Source organism: Vombatus ursinus, unplaced genomic scaffold, assembly GCF_900497805.2.
Source record: "Vombatus ursinus unplaced genomic scaffold, bare-nosed wombat genome assembly UNPS02014821.1, whole genome shotgun sequence".
NCBI lineage: Eukaryota > Metazoa > Chordata > Mammalia > Diprotodontia > Vombatidae > Vombatus > Vombatus ursinus.
The window spans coordinates 16,715,044-16,741,096 of NW_020954599.1; the positions used below are offsets into that span (position 1 = coordinate 16,715,044).

General features: G+C 37.5%; 1 protein-coding gene across 1 annotated transcript in view; it reads left to right on the top strand.

The window, feature by feature from the left end:
* The window catches only part of ENPEP (glutamyl aminopeptidase), a 118,261-nt gene that overhangs the window by 37,502 nt on the left and 54,706 nt on the right, over positions 1–26,053 (top strand). The window contains exons 4-7 of the mRNA XM_027837520.1: positions 13,907–14,027; positions 18,679–18,833; positions 20,289–20,402; positions 24,385–24,519. Coding sequence (XP_027693321.1) covers positions 13,907–14,027; positions 18,679–18,833; positions 20,289–20,402; positions 24,385–24,519 — 525 coding nt within the window. The remainder of the gene's footprint in view (positions 1–13,906; positions 14,028–18,678; positions 18,834–20,288; positions 20,403–24,384; positions 24,520–26,053) is intronic.

Here is a 26,053-nt window from a genome sequence, read left to right on the forward strand (position 1 = left end):
TCTTTCTTTCTTTCTTTCTTTCTTTCTTTCTTTCTTTCTTTCTTTCTCTGGAGGTGGATAGTATCTTCCTTCACAGGTCCCTTTTAGTTCAATTGCATACTTATAATACTTAAACTAGCTTAGATGTTCACAGATATTCTTTGACTGTTATTGTATGCAACATTCTCTTGATTCCATTCATTTCATTCTCCATTATTTCATGCAGGTCATGAGTATTATTCTTGTATTTTCTTGTATATTCTTTTCTTTTATTGGTGAGGCAATTGGGGTTAAGTGATTTGCCCAGGGTCACACAGCTAGTTAAGTGTCAAGTGACTGAGGTCAGATTTGAACTCATGTCCTCCTGACTCCAAGGCCGGAGCTCTATCCACTGTGCCATCTAGCTGCCCCTATGAGTATTATTCCTTATAGGTTTGTTTTCTGGTAGTGGTCATGAGTTGATGCCGACTTATCTTGGCTTTCTCACCTGATTAAAGGCCTATAGTAGATGCCTCCCCTTTCTCTCCTCTCACTCTCTTATTAACCCTTACAATCCTGCTTCCGACCTCATAATTCCTTCAAAATTGATCTCTTCAAAGTTACTAGCACTCTTTTATTTGCCAAATCCAATGGCCTTTTTCGAATCTCATTCTTCTTGACCTCTCTGCAGCCTTCTACATTGTTGATCACCCTCTCTTCCTTGATGCTCTATTCTCTCTAGATTTTTAGGATCCCATTCTCTCTTGGTTCTCCTCCTACCTGACTATTCTTTCTTAGTCTTCTTTGTTGGATCTTCATCCATGCCTTCTCACCGTAGATGTTTCTCTCTTGACTCTTCTCTTCTCCCTAACTCATCAGCTCCCATGGATTTAATTACTGTCTCTATGCTGATGATTCAAAGATCTGTCTATCTTGCCCTAACCTCTCTGCTGACCTCCACTCTTGCATCTCTAAGAGTCTTTCAGACATCTCACATTGGATTCCAGCAGATATCTTAAACTCAACACATCCAAAACCAAATTCATTATCTTTCCCTTCCACTCCTCCATAACCATCTTACCTTCTCTATTATCACAGAGGGCAACACCATCCTCTCAGTCCCCCAGGCTCATTTCACTCCTCACTAACTCTCACTCCCATATCCAATCTGTTGCCAAAACCTTTGTGATGTCTCTCAAATTCACCCCCTTCTCTCTTCTGACACTACCCTGACTCTAGTTCAGGCCCTCATCACTTCACACCTGGATTATTGCAAGAGCCTGCTGGTGGGTCTGCCTGCCTCAAGTCTCTCCTCACACCAATCCATCTTCTATCCACCAAAGTGATTTTCCTAAAGTGAAGGTCGAGTCACCTGCTCAATGTCACTCTTCTACTCAATAAACTGATGTCACTTCCCTATTCTATAAATTCCTGTGGCTTGCTATTACCTCTAGGATCAAATGTAAAATCCTTTGTTTGGCATTCAAAGACCAGTCTTGTCCTGCCTTTCCGGTCTTCTTAAACTTTACTCCTCACTACATACTCTTTGATCTAATGACACTGGCCTCCTGGTTGTTCCACAAATAAGACACTACGTCTTTTGGCTCTGGTCATTCACTCTTGTTGTCCTCCAGATCTGGAATGCTCTCCCTCCTCATCTTTCTCTACTGGTTTCCTTGACTTCCTTTAAGTCCCAGCTCAAATCTCACCTTCTACAGGAAACCTTTCCCAACTTCTCTTAACTCTTGCGTCTTCCTTTTTTTAATTATTTTTTTAATTTATGCTCTATACATCTTGTTTGTACATATTTATTTATTTATTGTCTCTCCCATTAGATTGTGAGCCTCTTGAGGATAGGGACTGTCTTTTGCCTCTTTCTTTTTTATTTCAGTGTTGAGCACAGTGCGTGGTGCACAGTAAGTATTTAATAAATGTTTAAGCACTGACTGAATGCATACCCTTGTGATATGGCCACTTTGGTCAGGTGTGCAGTCAGAATACACCTAATTAGCCCATGTTGTGAAAAATCCTTGCCCCATTATCTTAGCCAGGTTAGTATAAGGTTCTAAACAAATTAAATAACTTATCAGAATAGCTTATACTTAATAAGAAGAGAGAAGACAATGAAGTGGAAAATCATAGAGAAATAAATATGGGTACACAATAATAGAAAAAAGCACAGATAAAATAGGTGCCAAGAAGCTAATATGTATAATGGATGTGTAAAAGGTATGTGTGACCTTGGAAGTTGACATTTAAAGTGGATGATTTTGCAGGGAAATTATGACCTCTTCACATTTCATTCGCTTGGTCCCACTTTGGTGTCAAAAAAGATTTAGGTGTTTCAACGGACAGCAAGGTCCATACATATCAACAATGTGATGTAGATGCAAAAAAATCTAACATAGGGCAGTGAGGTGGCACAGTGGATAGAGCTCTGGCCTTGGAGTCAGGAGAACCTGAGCTCAAGTCCAGTTTCAGATCAGATACTTGACACTCACTAGCTGTGTGTCACTTAACCCCAACTGCCTTGCCAAAAAAAAAAACCAAAAAGCTAACCTAATTTTAAGTGGTATTAAGAGAGGTGCAGTGTCCAGAACAAAGAAGGTGTTAGTCTTGCCATACTCTGTCCTGGTCAAACCATATTGGCAGCATTGTGTTTAGTTCTGGGCACCATGTTTTATTTTATTTATTTTAAGATTGGGTCTCCCCATCTTGTTGAGGCTGGAAAGTTTAGCGGTACTACACTGATTGATTTAGACATATTAACCTACTCTATTTTTCCAATATGGGCCAGTTCTCTCCTTTTTAAGCATAATGGTGGCCTGCCTGAGGTGCTAAGTTTTAGAAAAAACATTGACAAATTGGAACAGGTCCAGGAGGGTAATCAAGATGGTGAAGGAAATGGATAGCATGTCAAACAAGGATCTAGGACTATTAAATCTGTAGAAGACAGGCCTTAAGGGAAATTAATAATTGTGTTTGAAAGACTGTCATTGGAGAAAAAAAATTAAACTTATTCTGCTTGACCCCAAATGATTGAATTAGGACCAATCAGTGAAAATTTTAGAGAGGCAAACTTAGGTTTGTTTTAAGAAAAACTTCCTAATAATTAGTGTTATTTCAAAATAGACTGGGCTGCCTTGGCAGTAATGGGTTGCCTTTCACTGAAGGTATTCAAGTAGAGACTGCATGATCACTTTTTAAAGATCTTACAGAGAACATTGCAGCTTAGGTATGGGTTAGAGACCCCCTCCAACTATGAGGTTTCTTATTGTGCTACTATATTCATATATCATAATTATGAATGTTACTGCACCAAAAGAAGGGATGTTATATATGGCTTCAGAAAGATTTGGGGAAACTTGTATGAACTAATGCAGAATGAAATAAATAGAACCTAAAGAATAACTTACATAATAGCTACATATTACAAAAATAAATATTTTCAAAAAATTTAAGAAGTCTGATTGATGCAATAACCAACCATAATTTCAGAGAACTCATAAGGAAGTATACTTCCAGATATGGAGAGTCAAAGAATGAAACATATTTTTTGACATTTTATTAACGAGGCATATTTGTTTCAAGGGTTTTGTTTTTTCTTCTTTTCTAATTCTTGGAGGAAGAAAATAAACACATGTTATTAAAAAAATGTTTAAAAAGATGACCATTAAAGCAATATAGGTGATGAAACCCTGGCCTAGTGTAGTGACAGTGAAGATGGTCAGTATGGGCTAGAGACTAGACTCACTGTGAAGGAAGAATTGACTAGACTTTGAAAATAGAGCAAGTGAGAGGAGGAACTGGTCTTGGGGAAAATATAGGGAGCTTAAACACATTGAGTTTTGAGCTAACAATAAACTATCCAAATGCAGATATGTAGTGGGAAGATGGGATATATTATAGAAATGGGTAAAATTGTGGAGTAGAATCAGAGTCACAAGCATAGAGGTAAAGTAGGCTCAGTTCACTAAAGAAGGGTTGTTATTGTTTATCCTTCATTCTCAAAGATGATCATGGCATCAGGAAGGTGAGAGAGAGAATAAAATAAACAAGGAGGTAATAGGATGGAGGGAAATACAGTTAGCAAACATAACTGTGAAAAAAATTTTGAATCAAGTTTCTCTGCTTAAGACCTCATCTCTTAAATATATAGAGAAATGAGTCAAATTTATAAAAATAAGAACCATTCCCCAATTGATAATGATAAAAAAGAAGTCAGTTTTCAGATGAAGTAATCAAAGTTATCTATAGCAGTATTAAAAAATGCTCTAGATCACTACTGATTGGAGAAAAGCATATTAAAACAATTCTTAGGTACCACCTCACACTTATTAGATTGGCTAATAGGACAGAAAAGGAAAATGACAAATGTTTTTGGGACACTGATGCATTTTGGTGAAGTTGTGAACTAATTCAACCATTATGTAGAGCAATCTGGAACTATGCCCAAATGCCTATAAAACCATGCATAACCCTTTGACCAAAAAATACTACTACTACTAGATGTGTATCCCAAAAGAAATTAAAAAAAAAAAGGAAAAGGATATATAGGTACAAAAATATAGCAAGTCTTTTCTGGTGGCAAAGAATTGGAAATTGAGGGGATGCCCATCAATTGGAGAATGGCTGAACAAGTTGTGGTATATGATTGTGATGGAATACTACTGTGTTATAAGAAATGATGAGCTAGATGCTCTCAGAAAAACCTGCAAAGACTTACATGAACTGATGCAAAGTGAAATGAGTAGAGCCAGGAGAGCATTGTACATAGTAACAGCAATATTTTTAAAATGATCAACTGTGAATGACTTAGCTATTCCCAGCAATACAATGATCTAAGATAACTCTGAAGGACTTATGATAAAAAATGCTATCCATCCCCAGAGAAAGAACTGATGGAGTCTGAAAATACAGATCAAAGCATACTTTTTTTTAAACTTAATTTTTCTTGGGTTTTTATTTTGATCTTTGTTTTCTTTTACAATGTGACTAATGTGGAAATATGTTTTGCTTGAATACACATGTATAACCTATATCAAATTGCTTTCCTTCTCAATGAGAGGTGTGGGGAGGAAGGGAAAGAATTTGGAACGCAATTTTAAAAATGAATATTGAAAATTGTTTTTACATGTAATTGGGGGAAAAATAAAATCCTAAATTAAAAAAATAATCAGGACAAATCCTGATTTGCCAAGACTAAGACACAAGCATATACTAAGTCCCAGGATTGGGTTGAGATCCACAGTTACAAAAATCAGCAACAATGACTTGATAAACTCACCTTCATCTCAGTTGCAGTATTCATTTCTACGAGATAGGGGTTCATAGCCATTACGCCTTCATAATGCTCTCTAATAGAGGCAAGAATATAAAAATATATAAAGGGATAAGAGACTAAAGACTAGGAGAAGGCCATTGTATTTCCTTAGAAAGTTATTGTGACCAGTGAAAATACAGTTCCAAGAAGAGAAGTGGGAATGGAGTTGAACTGCAAGGGATTAGGGAAATAATGGGCAGTGAAGAGTGTAAGTTTTATATCTAGTTCTTGTTCAAGAAATTGGGCAGTGAAGGAGAAAAAAAAAAGAATATTAGCTAGAGCCGGGCAGCAGGATCAAGTGAAAGCCAGTGATGTTGATGAAAGTGATAGGCCATAAGGTTGGTGTTGTTGTTTGTCCTTCACTTTCAAAGAGGGTCATGACATCAGGAAGGTGATGCTGTGACTTGCAAGTAAATTGGTTTTAAGCAGGCAGGGTTGTGCAAAGTCACCAGCCTCACGCTCTCCTCTGGAGCCATGTGGGTCCAGTGGCAAGATATAGATCAGGACAATTGGAGATGGCCCTGGATGCAGTGGGATACCTTGGCATTTATAAGCTAAGGTCTTTTCCAGGTCTCAGTTTGTCTGAGGCAATGCCCATTCAGTGATCAAGGCTAGGTAAGAAAGGAGGCAAAGAATGTCCTCTTTTTTCTAGTAAAAAAAAAATCAATCTGGTAGGGAAAGGCCCTCAAGGTTTCTGATGATAAGGTAAGAATCACATGAAACATCAGCATGGATATCGAAGTCGACAAATGTGTTGGGAAAGAGGAAAAACATGAGCTGGGCGGTAAGTATTGATAGTGTTTTGAGAATTCTGGAAAAGTTAGATGACATGGACTTAACAGAAAATGGATAGTTGATCAATGGTTTAAAGTTAAAATCAGTCATCTGGCAAGAAAGAAGCAAGTAGGTCAATCCTTTTTATGCTGCCATAGAACTGGTAGAGTGAAAGAAGACATCCTCCAAGAGGGGAACGGTAGGTCATGATATCTTCAAGAGATGTCCAGCTACAGAAAGAAAAAAAATTCTTAGGTCTGAGCAATGGAAAGAAAATGAAAAATGAGTAGACCATTCATTGAGATGATTACTGAACTTTCTCTTTTACTCATTATGTACAAGATATGTGGTACCTTTGTTATGGGAGTTAGATTGAGTGAAAATTATATTCGAGTAAATCTGGGACCCATTGTCAAGAAATTTATAATCTAAATTTATAATCTATAAATTTAAAGAAGTCATTTACCTTTATTTTAGCCTTGTCTGATAAAAATGAATAGTGTAGCCTTTGATTCTCCTTTTCTATAAAAACGGAAATGATACTGAGCAAAATCTTTGGAGATGTTCAAGCAACATATGAGGTATTAAAGGCATACACCAGCCCTTTCTAGGGTGGTTTCCAAAGAACAAAGAAGAAAAAAATGTTGGAAGCATGCAAACCTTTTAATAGTTTACAACTTAATACTCAGCAAGCTCAGACTCAGAAATCTAATTCTTAGCTAACTAAATGGTGTTACTATAAAAATGGCACATATACTATCTTATCCCTGTAACTGTGGAAGCTCCTTAAGGGAAATAATGTTTTTTTAAAAAAAAAAAAATATATATATATATATATATTCGTGTTAAACATATTTCCACATTAGTCATGTTATGGAAGAAGAATCAGAATAAAAAAGAAAAATCACAAGAAAGAAAACAACAACAACAACAACAAAAACAACAACAAAATAGTGAAAATACTATGCTTCTAACAGCATTCAGACTCCACAATTCTTTCTCTGGATGTATATAGCATTTCCCATTATAAGCCTTTTGGAATTGTCTTGGATCGTTGTATTGCTCAGAAGAGCTAAGTCTATCATAGTTGATCATCGCACAATGTTGCTGTTACTGTGTACAATGTTTTCCTGGTTCTGCTCACTTCACTTGGTATCAGTTCACGTAAATCTTTCCAGGTTATTCTGAAATCATCTTGCTTGTCATTTCTTGTAGTACAATAGTAATCCATCACAATCATGTATCACAACTTGTTCAGCCATTCTCCAATTGATGGGCATTCCCTCAATTTGCAATTCTTTGCCACCACTAAAAGAAATGCTACAAATATTTTTGTACACATAGGTCCTTTTCTTTTTTTTTTTATGTTTTCTTAAAGTATCTCTCCTGGATCTATTTTCTCAGTCAGTTGCCAATGAGATATTTCACATTTTCTATTTTTTCCTTCTTTTGATTTTGTTTGATTATTGCTTGATGTCTCACAAGGTCATTAGCTTCCACTTGCCCAATTCTAACTTATAAAGAATTATTTTCCTCAGTGAGCTTTTGTACCTCCTTTTCCATTTGGCTAATTCTGCTTTTCAAGGCCTTCTTCTCTTCATTGGATTTTTGTTTCTCTTTTACCACTTGGCCCATTCTGGTTTTCTTAAGTTGTTATTTTCTTCAGTATTTTTTTGTGCCTCCTTTACCAAGATGTTGACTTTTTTTCCATGATTTTCTTGCATCAATCTCATTTCTCTTCCCATTTTTTCCTTTACCTCTCTTACTTGATTTTTACAATCCTTTTTGAGCTCTTCCATGGTCAAAGACCAATTCGTATTTTTCTTTGAGGCTTTGGATGTAGGAATTTTGACCTTGTTGTCTTCTTCTGAGTGTGTGTTTTGATCTTTCTTGTCACCATAGTAACTTTCTATAGTCAGATTTTTTTTCTGTTGTTTGCTTGTCTCCCAGTCTACTTCTTGACTTCTAACTATGCTAACATGGGACTCTGCTTCCAGGGTCAAGGGCACACTGTCCCAAGCTTCAGTTTTTTTCTGCACCTGTTTTCAGAGGTAATTCTGGGGACCTGTAAGTTTTTGGCTCTTCCAAGGTGGTATGATCAAGGGAGAGGTATATGTACTACTACTACTCCTGTACTGTGCACTGGTTTGTTAGCGCCCATATGCATTCTTTTTAACCTTGGAATTGTGACCAGGGTCCCAGTTCCCTTATGGCAGGAAGCTCTGCTGTGCTAGTGCTTCTTCTCACCCTGGGACTAAGATCCAACACTGCAACCTAGATCTAAGTATAGGCAATGCAACAGAGTCCTGCCCCTGCTGCTAGCAAAAAGACCCCTATAAATCTCCTTCTGACCCGTTGTCCAAACCCCTTACCATGTGTTGGCTGAGAGGTCTGAAAATCACTACTGCTGCCACTGATTCATTCATGCCGAGGCCTGCTCCTTTTTGACTGGGGCCTGGTCTGAGACCTGTGCTGAAGTGTGGTCCTCTTTCACCCTGGTGCAATAGACCTTTCCCACTGACCTAAGTTTTATTGGGATGGAAAATTCACTCCATCTTCTTGGGGGTTCTGTCACTCTGGAATTTGTTTAGAGTCATTATTTAAAGGTATTTGGAAAGGTTTGGGGGAGAGCTCAAGTGTGTCCCTGCCTTTACTCTGCCATCTTGGCTCTGCCTTAGATATGTTGTTTTAAAAGCCTCTAATGGTAGAAGAAGGGGGCATGGGGGGCCTAACAATCTGGGAGACATTAGGAGACTGCTCTTGAAGGAGATGGTGGATTTAAATCTCAAGCAGAAGAGTTCACATTTTATCCTAAAGGAAATAAACTGAAGCTTCTTGAGTGGAGTGCCACAGTCAGACAGCTAATTTAAGAATATCACTTTAGCAGCTGTGTAGAAGATGGCTTGCAGTTGGGAGAGACTGTGAGCAGGGGGTCAATTAGATGTCACTGCAATAGTCCAGACGAGAGGTTAGGAGGTTTGAACTAGGTCAGTCAGTGTGAGGAGACATAAGTGGATGCATATGAGAGACATTGTGGATGTAGAATTGGTGGGGATTGTCTTTTGGTTCTTTTTGTACCTCCATTGCTTAGCACAGTGCCTGTCACATAATAGGCACTTAATAGATGTTCATTGATTAACAATTCTTAGCAACTTTTGGATAGTGGGGACAAGGAAATGAATGAAAGTATAGAGTTGAGGATGACTCTTCAGGTGGTGAAGAATAATATTTATATAATGCTTGATATGTGCCACCTGCTTTACAAATATTATCTCATTTAATCCTCATAGTAACCATGTGAGGTATGTGCTATTATTATCTCCATTTTACAGATGAGGAAACTGAGGCACACCTTTTCAGTGATTTGTTCAGGATCACACAGTTAGAGGCCAGATTTGAACCCAGATCTTTCTGATTCTACTTCTGATGTTCTATCCACTGCCCCACTTCATTTTCAATTTATCTGAGTGACTGGAAGAATGATAGTGCCTCTCATTAGAAATAAGAACATTAAAAGAAGGTAGGTTTATAGAGAAAGATTAGCAGTTCCATTTCATGCATATTGAGTTTGAGTTCCCGTAGCAGTACAGGTAGAGCTGTCCAGCAGGCATTGGAGATGAAGATGGTACATGCAGTGTTACTGTGGAATAAGGTTTTACCGCTGAAGCAGTGCCAGGTAATGGAGGACTTTACACGTCAATCTCTTTAAATGTTATTGGGTAGACAGAAGGGAGTCGCCGAAGGTCATGAAGGGAAATGAGTTGGGTCTTAAAAGATGGAAAATAGGAGTCCCAGCACAACATAGAAGAGGAGTTGAATAGAATAGTCTATCCAGAAGGCTAGAGCATCATATCTAGGAGGTTTGCCTGGACAAAGGACATTGTAATTTAAGTGAAACAGTATATAAATGAATACATTCACTCTCTGGTGAATGTTTTTGTGTCTAAAGCTTGGAATCCCAAATGTTCTGCTTCTAAATGAATATAGGCAGAATTTGGATTTCCAAATGACAGACATTGTGGTGACACTCTGGATAAAAAGTATATTTGGGTTCTAAAAAGTATGCAGATAGCAAGTGGTATATAAAGGTACCACTTGGCTAGATATATATTTAATAGGCTGCAATCATAAAGTCTGTGGAGAGCTGGCACAGCCAATTACAGCAATGGTCATTAAAATCAATCAGAAGGGGGTACAAAATGCAGGGACAGAATGGGCTTGTGCCTGAAGAGAGCTCCAAGTCAACAGAGGGTAAAAATTGAGATGGGAGATAATTTTACTCTGAGAGGATCTGCTGATAGAAACTCACCAACCATCTACTACCAGTATTACTTGTAGCACAGTGTTACTGCTATACAATAATAATCATAGCTAACATTGATATAGCACTTTAAGGTTTGCGAAATGCCTTATAAATATTTCATTTGATTATCACAACAACCCTGGGAGATATGGGATATTATTATTCCCATTTTACAGGTGAGGAAACTAAAGCAAGCAAAGGTCACACAACCAATAAGCATCTGAGGCAGAATTTGAAGTCTTTTTGACTTCAGCCTCAGTGCCCTATCCACTGTATCACTTAACTGGCTAAGAAATGAAATGGTTAAATTCCACTGTCTTGAGAATAGACTGACATAAGAAGCACTACCTACATCCAATGGGAGGGAGAAAATAGTAATAAGAAAGGCAGCAGAAGTAAGTCTACTTTTGATAATAACAACACAATGATAATAAAAGTTAGCATTTATGTGACACTTTAGGGTTTACAAAGAGCTTTATACACATTATCTCTGATGACTGCAGTTAAATTCCAGCTCCAGTTACCAATTGATACTGACATGATATATTGATATTGACCTCACTGCCACTCTGACTCTTTGTTCTATATTTCCCATCCCATTAAAGCAAATAGCTTCTCCCTTGACCACTTCCTGTCCTTCCCACAAATCCCTTCCACCCAGCCACAAGTCTTTCAAAGCAAAGATGAGAAATGTTCAGCTGAGCTGAACCTGTAAGAGAACTGCCAGTAGGAGGATATTGTAAAGAAAATGAAAGGAAGAAAATGGATGAGATGGTCTGCACCCATTCAAGTACTCTATTGATGGAAAAAAAATTAGTGTGCCTGTTTAGCATATGAGCCCAGAGTCATGGCATGAAGCTCCTATAGTATAATTATCTCTGCTTTGTTCGCAAAACACAAAGTGCTGCTCTAATTCTGCAGAGTCATTGGGAAATCACATGCCCTCATTCACAAGGAGAGCTGGGTGAGAGAGCTTGTAGGGATCAGCACAAAGCTGTATCACCACTATGGGAAAAATAGCTCACAGAATGATGCTCTGATGATGTCAGTAGTGTTCTTTTAGAATATAAAGAACAGTTTCATAGTCAAAGAAGAATAGAAAAAAAATATTCAGTTTCCTGGCAGTTTGGAAATGGAAAACCAACCAAGATAATTTAAGGGAAGCTATTTTTAGTGGCGCTAAAAAGTTAATGGAGCATCCCAGGATACTTCACTTATTTTCAGAAAGGGTGATGCTGAGGGAAAGCAGCTTAGGAAGCATACCTAGCATGACAACTAGATTTAACAACGCACATTTGGAGGCCAAAAAGGGAAAATTCCAGAGTTTAATAAGTGTGGAGTCAAAGGCCTGGCTATAATGACCATTGTTTGAAGAATGACTAAGAAATTTGTGGTGCAGGAATTATTATAATACTACTATGCTGTAAAAAATAATGGATGTAATGAATGTCGTGAATCACAGAAAGACCTACATGAATTGGTGCAGAGTGAAATAATTAGATCAAGGAAAATAATATATGAGATGACTATACCCATATAAACAGAAACAACAATGATGATGACAGGAACAGTGAAACCCAAACAAACCTTAATGTGTATAATTATAAGAACCAGTGCTGGTCCCAAAGAAGAGAAATGAGAAGGGACTTTCCTTCATTGCTTTGCAGAGATGGAGGACTCTGGGCATGGAAAACTATATATATTATTAGGAATTTTCTGTGTTTTGATGAATTGTCTTTTTTCTCTCTTATGTTTTTTCCTTTGTTATAATGATGGGGATAGAGGAAGAATATATGGGAAAACGTAGATGATGTAAAATCAGGATGCTGATAAAATGTGTTTTAAGGTCTGCTTTCTTTGCCAATGCAAAGCAAAATATACTTTTTTCTTCTATTTTTTGCCTGATTTGTCTGAGCTGATTATCTAAATGGACTTTTAACCATCAGATCACTCTACAGTCTTCTTCTTGGATCATAAATTTGGAAGCGATGACATAGCTAACATTTATGCAGCACTCTAAGGTTTGCAAGGTGCTTTATATAAGTTACCTGATATGACAACACCCCTGTGAGGTAGGGGTTAGTATTATCCCCATTTTACAGGTGAGGGAACTGAGGCAGATAGAGGTAAAGTGACTTGCTCAGGGTCACACAATTTGTAAATATCTGAGACTGGATTTGAACTCAAGTCTTCTGATTCCAAGCCCGAGACTGTGTACTATATCACTTTAGAGCTGACAAGGGACCTTAGAAGACATCTTGTCCATCCGCTCCTTTTACAGATGAGGAAGCTGAAGACCACAGAGGTGAAACAACTTGCCCAAGGTCATATGCCAGTATTCTTCAAAACCAGGCTCTTAATCCATATCCTCATTCCAAATGTGGCACTAGGCTGCCAATGGAAATTGAAGCATTATGATGCTTGTAGTGTGTAGATTTTAGTGCTACTAAATCCGTAAATTCAATGACTTTCAATCGTCTACTATGCCATCCAACAAATGGAAGATAGGTTATTTGAAGAGTTCTCTTCTTATATTTGCATACTTTGTAACATCTAAATCCTCTGTGACATATTCTATGCTCCCAGACTGCCTACATGCAGCCTATTCAGCTTGGTTCCCAATAGCATCCAACAGAATACTATGTTAAAGTGTGTGGCTTCATCCTTTTGAGGAGGGAATGGTCTGAAGGGTGTGATCTGAAAGTGGTACCAAATTATTGAGGGTGCCATTTAGTTAATTAAGGCCATCTGAGCTACCTCATAAAGCTTATTCCCAAAGATGAATTGTTGTTGTTCAGTCGTGTCCCAACTCTTCATACCCCATTTGGGGTTTTCTTGGCAAAGATACTGGAGTGGTTTGCCATTTTCTTCTCCAGCTCATTTTACAGGTGAAGAAACAGCGTTAAGTGATTTGCCCAAGGTCACCTAGCTAGTAAGTATCTGAGGCCAGATTTTAACTCTGGAAGTTGCATCTTCCTGACTCCAGGTCCAGCACTCTATCCACTGCACCACCTAGCTTCCTCATTACTCCACCTAGGAATTAGGCCCTGGGAAAACCTGGATCATTGCATTAGGCACATCGCAAATGTAATAGTTAAAATACACATGTGTTTGGGTATGACAGTACTCATCCAAACTACCAAAGGCCATCACCTGGAGAACTGAAAACATAGCATGGCATGCAAATTGTTGTCATGAGTCTCTCTTTTTTTCACCATCACCATTGTCATCATCACTAATACCATTACCTCTATCACCATCAATACCACATTCATGTGTGTGAAGTGTGTTCCAGACAAGAAAAAAAGGGTAATCTATCATTCTCATAAATTCAAAACACATCATGTAATGATACATGATTATATGCATAATTTAGCAATACCATCAACAAAATCAACAAATTATGTTGAATCTGGAAGGTCCCTTAAAGATTGTCTTGCCCAGGACCTTCATTTTACAGAGGAGGAAACTTCATATATAGGATTTGGTAAATTTTTGTTTGATTTTTTCAAAGTAACAATAACTTTAATGTATTTCTTTTTTATTAGCTCAAAATCTATGTCCAGCCACGTGAAAGACATACAGCTGAATATGCTGCAAACATCACCAAAGCTATATTTGACTTTTATGAAAGTTATTTTGCAATGAGTTATTCCCTTCCAAAATTAGGTGAGTTCAATTTCGTATTTCCTTCTGTTAAAATAGTTCACTATCATCTAAAATTAACTTCTTTTAATTAGCATAATCAATGAAATGTTTAGCAAATATATGTTTAGGGACATAATATTGTTCCAGGTGATGGGATATTGTGCTAATGGGTAATAGGTTTTCTCCAGGCCATATTATATCTCTACTTTACATAATTCTTACATTGCTCTGACTTTCTTTTCTTTTTCCTTAATGGTATTTTATTTTCCCCCCAATTACATGTAAAGATAGTTTTCAACATTCATTTTTGTAAAACTGTTGAGTTCCAAATTTTTTCTTCCTCCCTCCCCAAGACAGCAAGCAATCTGATATAGGTTATGCATATACAATCACATTAAATATATTTCCACATTAGTCGTGTTATGAAAGAAGAATCAGAACAAAGACGAAAAACCATGAAAAAGAAAAAACACAAATAAAAAATAAAAAAATAAAATAGTGTACTTTGATCTGCATCCAGACCTCATAATTTCTTTCTTTGGATGTGGATAACATTTTCCACCATGAGTCTTTTGGAATTGTCTTAGATCATTGTATTGCTGAAAAGAGCTAAGTCTATCAAAATCAGTCATTGCACAATGTTGCTGTTACTGTGTCTGATGTTCTCCTGGTTCTGCTCACTTCACTCTGCATCAGTTCATTTAAGTCTTTCCAGGTTTTTCTGAAATCTGACTGCTCATCATTTCTTACAGCACAATAGTATTCCATTACATTCATATAACGTAACTTGTTCAGCCATTCTCCAACTGATGGGCATCCTCTCAAAGATAATTTCTTTTAAGTATTAGAATGGATAGCCTATAAAGCCCCTTCTAGCTCTAAATCTATGATCACATGATCTCACGGTAAAGACAGTGTGATACAATGAGAAAAAAAGACAAAATTTAAAGTGATTTGACCTTTTAGCTCCTCAGTTTCCTCTCCTGTAAAATGGATGAGGTGCCCTCAGAGGTCTTTTCTAGCTCAGAATCAATGATGTTCTTTATTTCTTTCCATCGCTAATCAGGATTAAATTCTAGTTATTCCAAATCTGAAGTCAAAATGTCATTCTGTTTCCACATATATTTTTTTCCATGTTTCTCAGCATTACACAAGCAGAACCACGTGAACCCAAGAAAGGGCTATGTGAGAATGAAACCTGAATGATAATTAGGAAAGGCCTGAAAACCCCAGCATCAATACAGATTTCTAAAGACCCTGAAAATGAGGACAGCAAGAAAAAACAACTAGCTTTCTGCACTTAGACTAATTGATTTTCTCTGTAGAGTAAAACTCAGTGCAGGTGGGCCTCGTGTGGCTCTATCTACCTTCCAAGTGCCAAGTTTCTCTTTGCCAGTGACATTTCTAGGTTGACTAACAGTTGTTGTGAGGGGAAGAAGCAACAAAAACAGCTGTCACCAGAATCTGTAAACTATTAAGCAAAACATGGAACCCAAGACAGAATACCTTACCAGTCTCACTTTTGCCCCGCAAAGTATCCAATTTTCAGTCCCCACTAAAACCGTACAAATGAAAGGTCTGTAATGGACCTTTTTGTTGTTCAGTTGTTTCAGTCACGTCTGACTCTCCATGACCCCTTTGGGGTTTTTGTGGCAAAGATACTGGAGTGGTTTGCCATTTCCTTCTTCAGCTCATTTTACAGGTGAAGAAACTGATGGTTACAGATGAAGGTTAAGTGACTTGCCCAGGGACACACAGCTAGCAAGTATCTGAGGTCAGATTTAAACTCAGGTCTTCCTGATTCCAAACCTAGAACTTTATCCACTGCACCACCTAGGTACCCTAATAATGGACCTGCTTTAAGCCAAATACTATTTCTCTCTGTCCTCTGAACAAACATCTAGGATAGACTATAATGGAAACATTCTTTGAGAAGAAATTGTGCATTTATTGTCTTCTAGAAGTAAAACATCCTGGAAACAATTAATTATAGTAATAAACATGAGACCTGAAGTTAGAGGAAGGGAGGAAATACGTGTTTATTAAGCACTTAATATGTACCAGGCAGGGAGCTAGGTGGTGCTGAGGATAAAATGCCAGGCCTGGGGTCAGGAAGACCTGAGTTCAAATCCAGCCTCAGATACTTAGTAGCTATAGGATCCTGGGCAAGTCACTTAACCCTGTTTGCCTCAGTTTCCTCATCTGTAAAATGAGCTGGAGAGGGAAATGGCAAACCACTGTAGTACCTCTGCTAAGAAAATCCCAAAAGGAGTCACAAAGAATCAGACACAACTGAAAATGACTAAGCTACATATGCCAGGCACTGTGCTATGTTCTTTACAAATATTATCTCATTTGATCCTCACAAGAACCTCGGGAGGTAGGTACTATCACCCTCCTTTTAAAGTTAAGGAAACTGAGGCAAACAGAGCTTAAGTGACTCATCTAGGGTCACACAGCTACTAAGTGTCTGAGGCCAGATTTGAACTCAGGTCTTTTCCTGACTCCAGACTTAGTGTTCTATGCACTGTGCTATCCTGCTAAAGGTCATCTATGAATTGAGATTTAAAGGCGTTGTATTCCATATTGATCATTTGTGGGTTTCTTTTTCCTAGAGGCAGCAGGGTATGGTGGATAAACCCTGGGTTCAAGTCCTGCCTCTGACACATACTATGTGACCCTGACTTGCAATGGGAAAGGGAGTTTCCTCCCATTGGAATTCCCTATCCCAATGAAATTAGTGACCTAGACCCTATCCTTTTTGGTAACTCACATATTTGTCACTAATTGTAAGCATAAAGATAGCAAGAAAAGGAAAATTCCTGAAATCTAGGAGATTTGTTAGAGAAAATTGACTTATTTAAGGAAAATTAGGCTATGACTCATGTGGAATGAAAATTCATTAGATTTCATGCATCTTCTTTGAGCGTCTAAGCCTGCTGATCACTAAGTACAAAGAAATGAGTTCATTAAATGGGAAAGCTGCCCTGAGTCAACTAATCTTTGTCTTGGAGCTTTCATGGGTAGCAGAGGTGGGGATAAGAATAAGGATCAGAGATGAGCCTTTACTCTGACCATTGAATCACACTGTCTCCCATTGGCTGATTTAATCAACAAGGGTTTAGTCTGGTGAAAAGATTGAAATTAGAATTATAGAAGGTTAGAGCTAGCACTCACCTGAGTGATCCTCTGGTCCAACCCTTCATTTTTCTAATGATATTGGCAATCCATTGAGAGGAAGTGTTCCATCCTGGATAGAAGGCTCCTTCTATAGTCAGGAAAAGCCCTACTTCTGCTATATAACAGGTGTGTGACATTGGATAAGTCACAACCTTTCATGCTTCAAGCAACTCTCTATAAATGTAAATTAAAGATGAGTTAGTTGATTGTGGAAACGGTGTACATACCATTTTTCCACATTGATAAAATAGATCTAGAACAAGAGAAACAGATGCCAGAATACCAAGTGGAATGGGAAGGCCTTAGAATAATAGGGAACCAAGGTGACAAAGAAATATAAGGGCTGAGAAAAGATGGCTCTCAAGGTACAGCAGTTTTTATATGATAGGGCTTTCTTTTGGCCTTGACAAGACAACAAAAACTGCAGTATGTAATGTAAATGAAATCGTATTTTGAAAAGTTTCTCTAAATGAAGGGCAGAACTATTGGTAGAGCTGTGGACTGGAGCCATTCTGCAGAACAATTTGGAATTATGCCCAAAGGGCTATAAAACTGTGTATACATACCCTTTGATCCAGAAATACCTCCATTAGACCTCTATCCCAAGGAGATTAAAGAAAAGGGAAAAGCAGTCATATGCACAAAAATGTTTATAGCAGCTCTTTTTGTGGTGACAAAGAGTAGGAAACTGATGGGATACCCATCAATTGAGGAATGGCTTAACAAGTTACGGTATACAAATGTGATGTAATATTATTGTGCCATAAGAAATGATAAAGGGGGTGACTTTAGAAAAACCTGAAAAGACTTATATGAACCAATCCAAAGTGAAGTGAGCAGAACCAGGAGAACAATTTATAAAGTAACAGCAGTATTGTAAAATCAACTGTGAAAGACTTAGTAACCTGGTTAATAAAATGATCCACTGTAGCATTAAAGGACTTGTGATGTAAAATGCTATCTGCTGCCAAAGAGAGAACCGATGGTCTCACAGTGCACAATGAAGCATATTATTTTTCTTTTCTTTCTTTTCCTTGCTTTGATTTTTTTGGACCATGCAGAAATATGTTTTGCATGACTTCATAGGTATAATAGGTATCATATTTCTTGCCTTCTCAATGGGTGAGGAAGGGGTAGAAAGAGAAAACTTGGAACTGAAAATAAAAAGAAAATAAAATTTAAAATAGAGGATAGAAAAAATCCAAAACAAAACCATCCTATTCTAGAGATTTTTAACCACCACTCACTGTCTATGGAGTTTCTCTCAAATATGCACTAATATCTCTGTAGCCAACAGGAAGAGTCCTATGGAAATTTTGAATGTAAGGAAACTGAGATGATTGAAAATTATTTTTGTCCCACAAATTTAGGAGAATAATTTTAAAATTTTCTCTGAAGTCAATCAGAGAAGAAATATTATGCCTAGACAAAAAGAATATACTTCTCACGTGGAAAAAAAAAAACCACTATGTTCTCTTTTTTTACACCCTAGATAAAATAGCCATTCCAGATTTTGGCACGGGTGCTATGGAAAACTGGGGTCTTATCACATACAGAGAAACCAATCTGCTTTATGATCCCAAGGAGTCGGCCTCTTCAAACAAACAAAGAGTGGCTGCTGTGGTGGCTCATGAACTCGTTCACCAGGTAATGAAGGCCCCCAATGGTAGCTGGGGCAGTAGGGAAATGGAAGTGGTTAAAAATCCTAGGAGCAATGGGAATAAATAATAAATAATAAATGCAACACATCAATTGTCTCCTATGTGCAAAGGAATGCACTGGGATGCAAAGTGGTAGAAGACAAAGATCTTTTTTCTCAAAGTGTACAAATTTGTACAATTTTGTACAACAATGTACGATTGGAAAGGTTACATGGTGGTACAGGCAGTAGATTAGTCATCAGAGCTAGTCTGGAGACAAGAAGACCAATTATGTTCTTCAGCAAGCCTTCAGATAATTCTGTTGCTAACCACTGGAAAATAAGGGGAAATCAGGAAAAAATCTTCAGATTTTTTTTTCTGTGCTCTACAAAAATCTCACAATTGTTAAAGATTTTTTTTTTTCAACCAGCCCTGTGATTTCATGAGTGGAAAGAGCTACCAGTAAGGACCTCCCTCTACTAATCAAGACTAGTACAGTCTACAATTTACTTATTTATTTATTTATTTATTCATTCATTCATTTATTTTTTAGTTTTTTGGTGAGGCAATTGGGGTTAAGTGACTTGCCTAGGGTCACACAGCTAGTACGTATTATGTGTCTGAGACCAGATTAGAACTCAGGTGCTCCTGACTCCAATGCCAGAGCCCTATCCACTGTGCCACCTAGCTTGCCCCTTATAGTCTACAATTTATAATCTCAGCAAGTTGTCCTAAAGTAAATGACTTGCCTGAGGTCACAGAGCCAGAAAGTATCCGAAGCTGGACTTGAATCCAGGTCTTTGGAATACAAAACCAGCTCTCTGTCCACTGTGTACACCATCTCTAATAAAGAAAATAAAATGTGTTGTCATTACAAAAACTTAGTAGGTAAAGTTTAGGACTTGAAGCCAGGGAGACCTGACTTCAAATCCTGCCTCAGACACTTAACAGCTGTGTGACCCTGGGCAAGTCACTAAACCTCTCAGCCTGAGTTTCCTTATCTGTTAAATTATAATAATAATAATAATAATAATAATAACTACTACCTCACAGGGTTGTTGTGAAGATCAAATGAGATAATATATGTGAAGTATTCTGCAATCATTAAAGTACTATATAAATTTTAGTTTCTATTACTATTTTTATTACTAGTGTAAGAAATTTGCTTTACCTAGATCTTCAAGGACATGCTCCTATAGTTTTACAAACTCTATTTATTGTATGAACAAAGGTTTTAAAAAGAGGTGTCTGAGGCAATTACAAAATTGAGAAAAAAAAAACCAAGATACCCAGGAAATATTTATAATTGAAGTTCTGTTCACCTCATTAGTGTTTTAGATGGTAAAAAAAATCTCATCTGATATCAATGGTAGAATTGCATAGAAACATACATGACATGCTGACTTACTGTATGTTTTTACCACTATCCTGAGATCTTTTCTGATCTTGTTTATCATTTCAGTGGTTTGGCAATATTGTGACCATGGATTGGTGGGAAGACTTGTGGCTAAATGAAGGATTTGCCTCTTTCTTTGAGTTCCTAGGAGTAAATCATGCAGAACCAGATTGGCAAATGGTAAGTGTCCTTCTGTTCAAAGCACTTTATTCAGTTCAATTTAATTCACATACACATTCATGTTTATACGGTACCTTTGGCCACTTCCACAGGGAGCAGAGAGGCTTGGAGGGCAGGGGAACTGAGCTGCCAGACAGACAGTTTATCCAGATTCCCAAATTTCAGGGTCTGCCTTGACTTTGACACTTGTAGGGACTTGTGGGAAAGAAAAAATAGAGCCATGAAGGAGAAAGATGCCCTAGTCTCTCTGTTCCTTATGAAGATGGCCAAAAGCAGGTTATGTTGATCAAGAATCTACTCTATGCTAGGCATTATGCAATCCATTAGGGATTTGTTATCGTTGTTGTGACCCTATTTGGGATTTTCTTGGCAAAGACACTGGAATGGTTTGCATTTCCTTCACCAGCTCATTTTACAGATGAGGAAACTGAAGCAAATAGGTTTAAGTGACCTGCCCAGGGTCACACAGCTAGTAAGTGTGTGATGCCAGATTTGAACTCAGGTCCTCTCAACTCCAGGGCTGCTGCACTATCCATGGCACCACCTAATTGCCCTTTGCCACTCGGGACACAAAGCCAACAATGAAATAGTTCCTATCACCAAGGGGCTTAGGGCATGTTCAATTTATTCATTCATTTAGCAAACATCAGTTGTCTCCTGTGTGCAAAGGAATGTACTGGGATGCAAAGTGGTAGGAGACAAAGACCTTTTTTCTCAAAGTGTACAAATTTGTATAACTTTGTACAACAATGTACGACTGGGAAGGTTACTCAGATGGTGGTACAGGTAGTAGATAGGCATCAGAGCTAGTCTGGAGGCAAGAAGACCAGTTATGTTCTTCAGCAAGCCTTCAGATAACTCTGTCACCCATCACCCATTAACCCATTAACACTATTTCTACATGTTGGGGGGTGGGGTGAGGAACGCAGTTTATATTTCCCCTATGTATCACATTAAAGTTTTTTTTGAATTGTTCTTTTTTAAAAAAAATATGAACACAATAGTCATCAGTGAATACAAATATTCGAACATATAAAGAAAAAGAGCATTGTCTATAAAACTGAACTTCCGTTAAATGTTTTTTTTTTTTACATGTTTTTGAAAGTAAGGGGAAATCAGAGGATGATTTCAGAGGAGGACTTTTCACAGCAACCTTGTGGAATAGTTAGTGTACTATTGCCCCTATTTTACAGATGAGGAAATTAAGGTTCAGTGAGGTGAACTGACTTGCCTATGGTTACAGAGCCATTATGGATTGGAACACAGGTGTTTTGACTCCAAGTCAACTCTGCCTCACTTTCCATTCCGACCTAATCTATTTCACGCTGTTACCTCTTGGGCAATGATTAGGCAGTGTGGAAAATACCATGGGTTTGAGAGAAGGAAAGAAGACTGAAAAGAGCTAGGGAATAGCAAAGGAGAGGTGGAGAAAATGAGAGGAGCCAATACTTTCCTCTAATCCTGACTATTCCCCCCAAATATATGTTTCTGATTCAAAGAAGCTTGGAGACTGTGCCAAGTTGATGTCCCAGAAAAGGGACCTGGGAAAGGAAGTCGAGAACCAGCTATTAAGGGTTATTTAGTGGGTGACTCTATCATTACGTTACCTTACATTCGATATGGTATTTGATAGTTTTCTTGTTTTTTCCTACGGCTGTGAGGCAGGAAGAGAGGGTATGAGAAGCTGAGGTTGTTCTACTGCAAGCATCATTAGCTGGGTGACCTTGAACAAATCCACTCCTTTCTCTGAGCCCAGATTTTCTTAATGTGACGAGGTTGGACTAGTCATTAGATGATCTATTCTATACAATTCCTTCTAGTTCTAAGGTCCAGGATTCTTTACATTTCTCTCTAGTGTCAATTAAGACAACAGCAACTGCCAAACATTCCGTGCCCCTATTTATATGTAATATGAGCGGTGGTGTAGGGATAAAGGGATGGGGAACATGGAGAGTTGCCATAGTTTGGGTAGCTAACTTTGTGAACTATTGCCCTCTAATGGACAAAACCAAAAGATGAATTAAACTGGGAAATTTTCCATAGTGTTTAGAGTTTGTGTAATCTGTTATTTTTCAAGGGTTGAAAAGAAAGATTTGGAAAAAAATGGACATTGTTGGTAAAAATAAAATCCTTTACCAAATATCAATCCACATTCAAACATTTCCAGTAAACATAAAATGGGCAAATTTTATATGAAAAATTACTTTCCAAGATCAAATCATTTTGCTTTTTATTCCTTTGCTGGCTAATAAGAGGTTTAAAAAGTGCTGATATCCTTCAAAATAAATGAATATCCCACTTATACCGACCAAAACATAATCAACATAAACCCATTAACACTATTTCTACATGTTGGGGGATGGGGTGAAGAACTCAGTTTATATTTCCCCTATGTATCACATTAAAATTTTTTTTGAATTGTTCTTTTTTTAAAAAAAATTATGAATACAACAGTCATCAGTGAATACAAATATTCCAACATATAAAGAAAAAGAGCATTGTCTATAAAACTGAACTTCTGTTACATGTTTTTTTTTAGATAAAGAGTATACTAAATTTAACAATATAGTGACAAAATTGTTCTGTTTTAGTCTTTTTCTGACTTCCTTTTTCAGCATATTTTTAAAAAGTTTATGATGTCCTTTTCTTCCTTTTTTTTTTTTTTTTTTTGGTCTGGCATATTTATCATTTCCCACTTATTTCCACCCACTTCCCCAAACCCTCTCTTGCAAGAAATTAGTATAGTCAAGCAGCACAATTTAATACAGTGGCCTTATCAGAAAATGAATAGTTCTTTTTGCATCTTTAATCCATCACCTCTCCTCCAAGAAACAGGTATACGTCATCATCAGTCTTCTGAAGTCGTGATTTGCTGTTGGTAGATGCATGAGTCTCCTAATCTAGTCATATGGGGAAAAACGGGAGAAGATTCAAATAGCTAAGAAGGGAGGATTGATTGGTTAATGTATGAGGGGCCAGGGCAAATTTTTCCATCCAAATGGAATTAATTTGTGGGCCTAAATTTTACCTCCCCTTCCCCAAAGAAAAAACTATTTGGAAGGATGAAAAGCCTGTGATTTTGTTTTTATGCATAATTTAGATGTATATTATACGTATGTATATCATACCTCTAATTTGTAGGCATGAATCTTAAGGTATGAACTAGCTGAATGACCCCCAAATTTTCTGTTCCATGAAGTCAACATTCAGTTTCTTTCCTTCATACCTTTGCATAGACCATCTTGCTTGTCTAGAATGCCCTCCTTCCTAACCTCCACCTCCACTCAAGTACCATCTCTGATAAGATAGTTTTCCTGATTCCCCTAGACATTCATGTTCTCTGCCTCTCCAAATGAAATCCTATTATTCTGTTTAATGTTGTATCTCCACCTAGTAGCTCCTTTGTAGTCTCAAAAGATTTAGAATTAATAGGGGTTTCAGATGTTATCTGGTCCATTTTACAAATGAAGAAACTGAGTCCCAGGGAAGTTAAGAGATTTGTTCAGAGTCACATGGGTAGGAAGAGGCAGTTGTAGGATCTGAACCTCAGTAGCTGACCCTTGTTTCATTGCCCTTTCCATTGCTGGAGGGCAGAGATTGTTTCTCATCCTGCCTTTGTATCTCTTATGCCTAGAATAGTGCCTTGAACATCTCAAGTATAGGAGAAAATCTAGTTTTCTCAAATTAGGGAATTTTTCTTTTGAGAACTGGCTTCACCATGGCAAATCCTAAACAATTGAGCTCTGACTGAATAGGTAAATCTTAAGGAGTTGCCTTAAGTGACTTCTCCAAGGTCACACAGCTTAACTTAGATGTATGTGCCTTAAATGACTTGCCCAAGGTCACACAGCTTGACTCCAAGCCAGATTGCCTCTACTCTCCTAGGACTTTGCTTAGTAAATAACAAGTGCTTGATAAATGCTTGATGAATTAAACTATGGTCAAAACAATGATATCACATCTACTTTATTTTATTTTCCAGCTTGACCAGGTATTACTTGAAGACGTTTTGCCAGTGCAAGAAGACGACTCCTTGATATCTTCTCACCCAATTGTTGTAAATGTGACAACCCCTGATGAAATAACATCTGTATTTGATGGAATATCCTATAGTAAGGTATAAGAAACGTCATATGTCTTTGAAGCACTTTCTGATTGGTTACTTGACATTCTCCAGACACTGGACTTGGGATCAAAGCTCATTTATTTAAAAATTGTTTTGTTTCTGCTTATCCTGATCTTTGATTATATGGGTTTTATTGGTTTAAAAAGGTTTTCTCTGGTTTATTTAAAGGTAAAAAACAATGGCCTTCTCTGGCATATGACCAATAATAGGCTTTGTGTTAGAATGGATCCCATCCTCAGTAAGCATCAGTGGGTACTTCAAATTGGTCTTTAAATCTTTTTTATTTTTAAAAACTTTTTGAAAATCTTTTAGCTAGAAAGAATATATATAGAATTGCTAGGGAAACTGAGGGATCAGCATCTATCATTCCTGAATGCATTACAAAGATGGCGGCATTTTTCATCCATTTTAAGTCCTTGTGGGAAATGCTTAATAATTCAGAGCTCTATTTTTTGCTCTCCTCTTAACAGCATGGTCAGCAAGTGACATGATTAGGAGTTTCATTTCCTTCTCTCTTAGCCACTGGCTGATTTAGTCATTGCATTGACACATGATTGACTCTTTCAAAAATTGCAGCTAACAGAAATATTTCCACATGATTGAGCCCAGTGATTTTATTTAGGCCTAAAATATTATTTTCATGTAAAGGAAAAACTTTCCTTGTACTATAGAATTAGAAATACATAAGATCCTACTTATCTCTGCACCCCTGACACCTCATAGCTGCTGCTTTTATCTAGTGAGCCAATTTCCATATTTTGAAGGTTCTCTTTTGTCTTTGCTGTCAAACCTTTTCTACTCCTAGCCTTTTGCTTATGGCATATATAACAGCCTGGAAAAGAAAGGCTGACCTAGGTACTCCATGCTTGTAAAACACTAGGTCATCATTTAATTCTACCTGTAATAAGGATCATGTTGTTTAGTCATGTGAGACTTTTCATGACCCCATTTGGGGTTTTCTTGGCAGAGATACTAGAGCAGTTTGCCATTTCCTTCTCTAGATCATTTTGCACATGAGGAAACTGAGGCAAACAGGGTTAAGTGACTTGCTCAGTGTCATATACCTACTAAGTATCTGAGGACAGATTTGAACTTAAGAAGATGAGTCTTCCTGACTCCAGGTCTGACACTATCCACTGAGCCACCCGCTGCCCCTGTCAATGTTAGCTATCACTATTTTTAAACACCATGAGTCAGCATTCAGTACTAAAGGAGAGGAAGAATAAAGACACTAATCAGATAATTCAAGTAAAATAATGGTCTAAAAATAACTGTCAGTGAGGAGCAAAGGAGTGTGGGTCTGAATTTTCCAAAATGGCTAGCTACAAATTACATTTGCCAGAGAATTCCTTAGCTTTCTACCTACTTATCATCAACATAGTCATTTTTTTATTGATAAAAAAGAAACACATTTATTTGTTGACCAATTTTAACTTGGATCTACTTTATTGCATCTAATAGAAATGGTAGTCCTAAATACACACACACACACACACACACACACACACACACACACACACACACA